This window comes from Lactuca serriola, chromosome 8 (assembly GCF_051521515.1).
Source record: "Lactuca serriola cultivar US96UC23 chromosome 8, Lser_US96UC23_V15, whole genome shotgun sequence".
NCBI lineage: Eukaryota > Viridiplantae > Streptophyta > Magnoliopsida > Asterales > Asteraceae > Lactuca > Lactuca serriola.
Genome location: NC_136415.1, coordinates 69,060,501 through 69,066,982, shown reverse-complemented (window position 1 = coordinate 69,066,982; position 6,482 = coordinate 69,060,501). Strand labels below are relative to the sequence as shown.

General features: G+C 28.8%; 1 protein-coding gene across 1 annotated transcript; it reads left to right on the top strand.

The window, feature by feature from the left end:
- The first annotated feature begins 1,155 nt into the window (after nt 1-1,155).
- LOC145069834 (isoflavone reductase homolog) lies at nt 1,156-4,927 on the top strand. The gene is made up of 4 exons (XM_079016777.1): nt 1,156-1,556; nt 1,654-1,894; nt 1,996-2,199; nt 4,582-4,927. The coding sequence occupies exons 1-4, from the start codon at nt 1,227-1,229 to the stop codon at nt 4,743-4,745; spliced, it is 939 nt and encodes a 312-aa protein (XP_078872903.1). The 5' UTR covers nt 1,156-1,226; the 3' UTR covers nt 4,746-4,927.
- Nucleotides 4,928-6,482: the final 1,555 nt, after the last annotated feature.

Below are 6,482 nucleotides of genomic sequence, written 5' to 3'. Positions count from 1 at the left end.
ATAGAAACGAGGATCTTATTTTTTTTATTTTTTTCGAATGACATAACAAGACGTTAGAACATTACAAAATAAAAAGATATAATTTTAGAAGAACAACAATGATCTGTCCCGTCTAATGACTTCAAACAAGATCTATATTTTAACCATTTGAAGGAAATTAATTGTATATAAAGCTCTTTTTTGCTCAACCTTAAATTCTCCAAAATGGTCCGGAGAGCATATTTGTATCGAGGAGAGAAATGAAAAAACCAATACCATTTTTGCAACTATTTTAGACAGAACAATCAAAAAAGGGTAAATTTCACGAATGGTCCCTATGGTTTAAGGTAACTTACGTGTTTGGTCCCTAACTTATTTTTTTAACTCGGAAGGTCCTTACTATTTGTTTTTGTTACACGCTTGGTCTCTGTCTTACATAAAAAATTTATTTTTCCCTTGATTTTTTAATTTATTTAAATAAACACTCTCATCCCACCAAATCACCTTACCTTACCTACCTTACTATTATTCCCTATTTAAATAATTGTCTTTTTACGTAAGATAGGGACCAAATGCGTAATAAAAACAAACAATAGGGACCAAACGTGTAACAATAACAAACAGTAGGAACCTTCCAAGTTAAAAAATTAAGTTAAAGACCAAACATATAAATTACCTCAAACCATAAGGACCATTCGTGTAATTTACTCATAAAAAAACAAGTGATCCACACACTTATCTACACTTATCTAGCACAAAGGGGGCGAGGGCCGACTTCAAGTTGACTCCTTTTTTAGTAAGATTGTAAGCAATACATAACTTTTCCAAAAAAAAAGTCTCCATGAAAATCAATTGATTTTGATCACAACCCAACTAACCCATAAAAAATTAATATAACCAACATTTCAGCCTTCGTCATAATCATTCTCAAAAATTCAAAAATTGCAGAGAAGGTTTTGGACTCTATCTCTTTTCCAAATCCAAGAATCATGCTCATGAGATAACAAGGATCTTAAATACTTTTTAATTCTCAAAACACTATTATGCTTTTTCTATTATTTTATTTTTAATTATCATTATCACTTCAAATGACCATTTCGATGCACGTGAGTACGATGACATCAGCATACACCATCCTAGCTTTAGCTTATCTTCTCTCTCTATAAATATGCGATATCGTCTCTTTAACCTCACAAAAAGTAAACCAACGACATTTTATTAACCTCTCCAAAAAAAAAACCTTGAAAATGTCGAAGAGTAAGATTCTGGTCGTGGGTGGCACAGGGTACATCGGTAAGAGGATTGTGAAGGCTAGTTTGGCTCAAGGTCACCCGACTTTTGTCCTTATGCGTCGAGAAATAGGATACGAAGTTGAAAAGCTTCAGACGTTGTTATCATTTAAGCAACAAGGAGCTCGATTAGTTGAAGGTTCATTCTCCGATCATCAGTCTCTCGTGAATGCCGTTAAAGAAGTTGATATCGTGATATGCACCATGTCAGGAGTGCAATTCCGTTCACATAACATTCTTCTTCAACTTAAGCTTGTTGACGCCATTAATGAAGCTGGGAACATCAAGGTTTGTGCAGAATATTTATCTGATCATCACTTCATTATCTTGACTTTTAAAGTCATGTATATATAGTTTGATAAATATATGATGTTAATTGAAACAGCGGTTTTTGCCATCGGAGTTTGGAATAGACCCTTCACGAATGGAACATAGGGTTGAATATGGAAAGGAGACGTTTGAAGACAAGATGATAGTACGAAAAGCCATTGAAGATGCTAAAATACCATATACATATATTTCTGCAAACTGTTTGGGGGGTTACTTTGTTGGCAACCTCTCCCAAACAAACACCCTTGTCCCACCAAAGAACCGAGTGTCTATCTATGGTGATGGAAATCAAAAAGGTGTGATATGAATTATGATTTATGTCGATTTGTATATTGTAAGCAGATATATATGGGTTTAATTTGTTATTTGTGTTTTGATTAACTTGTTTAAAATGCAGTTGTTTTTATGGATGAAGATGATGTTGCAACGTACACGGTTAAGAGTGTAGACGATCCTCGTACGTTGCACAAGACGTTGTATCTTCGACCACATGAAAACATCCTTACGCACAACCAGTTGGTTCAGAAATGGGAGAAACTCACCGACAAAACACTACAAAAAGTGCACATTTCCGCTCAAGATTTCCTTGCTTCCATGAAAGGTTCGTATATATAGGCTATGACCTAGTCGACCTATGCAGAATACATTGAATTCATATAGAACTTAATTGAATTCTATAGAACTTAATATTTTATTCTTTCATATAAATTTATCATTTTTTTAAGGGTTAAACTTCTCATTCCAACTCAAACAAAACTTGATTAACTAAGCCTAAACTCATACATGTTATCACATGAGTAATCCGAATATCTAAATTGGTCAAGTAAGGTTTCAAGTCAACGGATTAATGGGATGCCAAATCAACCATCTTTAAAAACAAAAACACTCTCAACACATAATCCTCTCTAATAAATGAAGTTTTTTTTTTGTCACTTGTCACTCTTACATTAATTTGGACACATGTCATTTTTTGGTATTTTTGAATAATTTTTTTTCCATTTGTCATTTTCTCCTTTTTTTTATCTTTTCTTAATTAACAATCAAATTTACACACCAATTAATAATTGCCTTAATTAAAAATAGCCAATAAATTACAATATTAGTACTTATATATTGTATTTAATATGTTTTTATGTTTCCTTTTAAATTTAAATTTTAAATTTTAAATTTTAAATTTCAAATTTAAATAAATTTTTGTTTAAACCTTCATATATATTTTTTGTTTTACCAAACCCGTATAACATACGGATCGCACAACTAGTAATTAATAATTAGCAATGGATACATCATAAAAATCCATAAAAACAACCAAATTTCAACACATGAATTCATTAATCACACACATATATATATATATATATATATATATATATATATATATATATATATATATATATACATATATATATATATATATATATATATATATATATATATATATATATATATATATAGGGTGAGGTTCAATAGAGAACCATAATTAACTAACGAACCAATCTTTTTTTCAACTTTTAGAACTTATTTTTTATCAAAAAAAACTAAAAATACAGAAATTCATAACTTTTTACCCTTTTTCCAATGATATAAAATTCGATTTTTTTAAGTCAAATTCACAATGTGAATCTTCGAAAATTCACAACGTGAATCCGGATTCACACGGTAAATCCGAAAAATATTTTTCACATTCACAATGTTAATATATGAATTTAGATATTTTTAGATTTTTTTTTCGATAAAGAATAAGCTCTAGAAATTGAAAAAAAGATTTGGCTCCTTGAAGAACCCATAATTATGGTTCTCTATTGAACTTTTCCAACCCATAATTATGGTTCTCTATTGAACTTTTCCATATATATATATATATATATATATATATATATATATATATATATATATATATATATATATATATATATATATATATATATATATACTAGTTGTGAGATTACATGAATTAATTTAAAAAAAAACATTAAATATAAATGTTTAAATATTTGAGAACTTTGAATTTAGGAGAAAATAATAAATTATTATAATGAATTTTTGTTATCTTTTAAATTTAAAGAAATAATGTAAATAAATAAACCAAAAAAAACTAATAAACTTTAATTTTGAGAATTTTGAAATTAAAATGTTAGTTTATTAATAAGATATTAATGATATTCATTTATTACTACATTTATTGCAATTATTACATTAAAATATTATGTGAAATTTAAAAAAATAGAAAAACATATAAAATGACATGTGAAAAAAAATTAATTCAAAATAATCATAAAATGACATTTGACAACTTAAATGAGAAAATAATGTTAAAATTATATTAATATGGATGTCAATTTATAGAAAATTAAAAATTATGAATTTTGATATATTAAAAATCGTTTTTTTAATAAAAATAACTTATTAAAAGTAAAAAAAAAAATTATTTGCATATATTAAGATAATGATTAATATAGTTAGGAAAACGTATTACAACTTTGAAAAACACACGTGTATTAATGTATTACAACTTTGAAAAATTCATGTGTCTTGCTTCCTCATTTCTATAAATACAACGAAGTATTTTGTGACAAAATAAATGTATGGCTAAGATTGATTGATTCCGTCATTCTCAACATTTTTTTATTTCTTTCAATTGAACTTTTATATATATATATATATATATATATATATATATATATATATATATATATATATATATATATATATATATATATCACAAAATTCAATGTGCTCTAAGTTTAACATGAACAAATCATATATGGGACAAGTGCGACATGGGTTCATTTATTAATTTGTGTTAATCTATTTTCTAGATCCAAATCTATTTATTTAGTGGTTTAGATTAAGCCAGGAACTATTATCTTATTTTTCAACAACTATCATTGTTTGACTATATTTTGTTATGGGTATATATATTTTACAAAATTGAAAACTCAACAAAAATTAATGTTTTGTTGTATTGAAATATATTTTGTAGATTTGGACCATGCTTATAAAGCAGGATTTGAACGGATATATCAAATTTTCTATGATGGTTGTTTGATGAACTTCGAAATTGGAGAACATGGAGAAGAAGCTTCTAATCTTTATCCGGAGGTGAGATACACTCGTATGGATGAATATTTACAACGATATCTATAATTGATGCCAAAAGAGCTTAGTATATGTGTGTCTATGACAATAAGTTCATATATCTCACATGTTGTTAGTTAAGTCTTTCTATAAGTATTCCGATGTATTTTAATTATAAATGAATCATGTTGTATCACTTAAACATTTGGTTAATACATCAATAGAATCCAAGGTGCAATATTTGTCATAAATCTCTAGTTTGACTATAGTAATCCAAGAAGCTTGAGATTACCTAGATTTTGCTTAGTCATTAAAATAGATAGGACTCATAACATATGTCCTTAGTTAAAGTCACAATTTTCATTAAGCATGTAATTAGTGAAAGTTAACTAGCATTAAGAACCAAAAATCACCAAATCCAAGAGGAGTCAAATGCTTTAACTACCATGTTGGATAAAATGTTTTTATGATTGTATGAAGTGAAAACTAACACACAAATCATTTGTTGATTGCTAATTTAAAGATCCATTACATAATTAAGAAATTAGCAAACTAATCACTACATATACATCTATACGCATGAATAAAGACATATAAGTAGAAAGAAGATGTTAAAATGGAAAACACTTTCATAGAGATTTAAGAACAAGTTCATGGAGTTCTTCAACATCATCCAAACATTTAAGGAGTTCAACCAAAGACAACTAAGATTAACTTAGCCTAACCTGGATAAGTTTTAAAAAAAATGATAAGAGTTTAAAAATACCAAACATTCACCAAAGAATCTAGATGAAAATATGATATGTTCTTCAAGTTCTTCCCACCTTCTGGAGCTCCAAAAGTACATAGAAAAGTCCCAAAAATCTAAGCCCCAAAAGTCCCCGCCAAACTACCCTCAAATAGTAATTAAATATGAAAATATTAAATTTCCCCTACAGGAGCCACACAGTTATGTGAGTTGCAGTGTCTATTCTCACACGACCTCGTGAGGTGTGCTGATCAAGATTAGTTTTGCTTGTCTCCCTTTCTTCTTTGGTCTTATTTGTCTTCTAGCTTTGACTTCTTTGACTGATCTTAGAAGCCCAAATGCAATACCATATAGCCCAAAAAAAGTAGATAAAAGCCCAAGAGTTTCATAACCCAAAAATCATCCAAAGATCCATCAATTTCTTAGCCCTTGTGATTCCATCTTCTAATCCACCATGCCCAAGTTTCTTTCATATAATCTTAAAAGTAAGCTCCAATGGCATTAATCTTCAATCCAAATCTCTTTGATAAGCCCCGACAATCCAGATCATCTGATAAAACTCTGTTTGTCTTTCGAATCTCCCTCCACATTCTACTCCATTTCTCTAAATATCTGCAATAAAGCTCAAAAACTAGAAAGTACCTGATATAGATGGAAAATAACTAACTAAATTATGAAAGAAATATGCTAAAATAAACTATAAAAAGAAAATAAAATGAAGCTATCAAATCACTCCAAGCTTGAACTTGGGATGAACTATAATAAAATTAAAAAGAATGGTCGGAGTCACAGAACCTGGTCAAGGTCAGTCAACATGGTCTGAGTTGAACTTGTCGTTATGCATAGAATTTGTCATCCCGTTGTTATTGGAACCATAAACTACAACCCCTAACAACTCCTTTAGGCGAGTAAGGAGGGAAGGTCAATCACAGTCCTCAATGGAAAATACAAACAATGAAAAATCTTTGTTGTAGGGAGAAAGAAAATGGATAGGCTCGCTTCGAGCTCTTTTTAAGTGTACACTCTTATCACAAAAGTTGTGTGATCTCTCATTTTAC

Excerpts from the sequence above, each read along its gene's own strand:
- LOC145069834 (XM_079016777.1), top strand. The coding sequence starts at position 1,227 with ATGTCGAAGAGTAAGATTCTGGTCGTGGGTGGCACAGGGTACATCGGT. Across the intron at positions 1,557-1,653 it reads ATGAAGCTGGGAACATCAAG|CGGTTTTTGCCATCGGAGTT; the intron begins GTTTGTGCAGAA and ends TAATTGAAACAG. Across the intron at positions 2,200-4,581 it reads TTTCCTTGCTTCCATGAAAG|ATTTGGACCATGCTTATAAA; the intron begins GTTCGTATATAT and ends TATATTTTGTAG.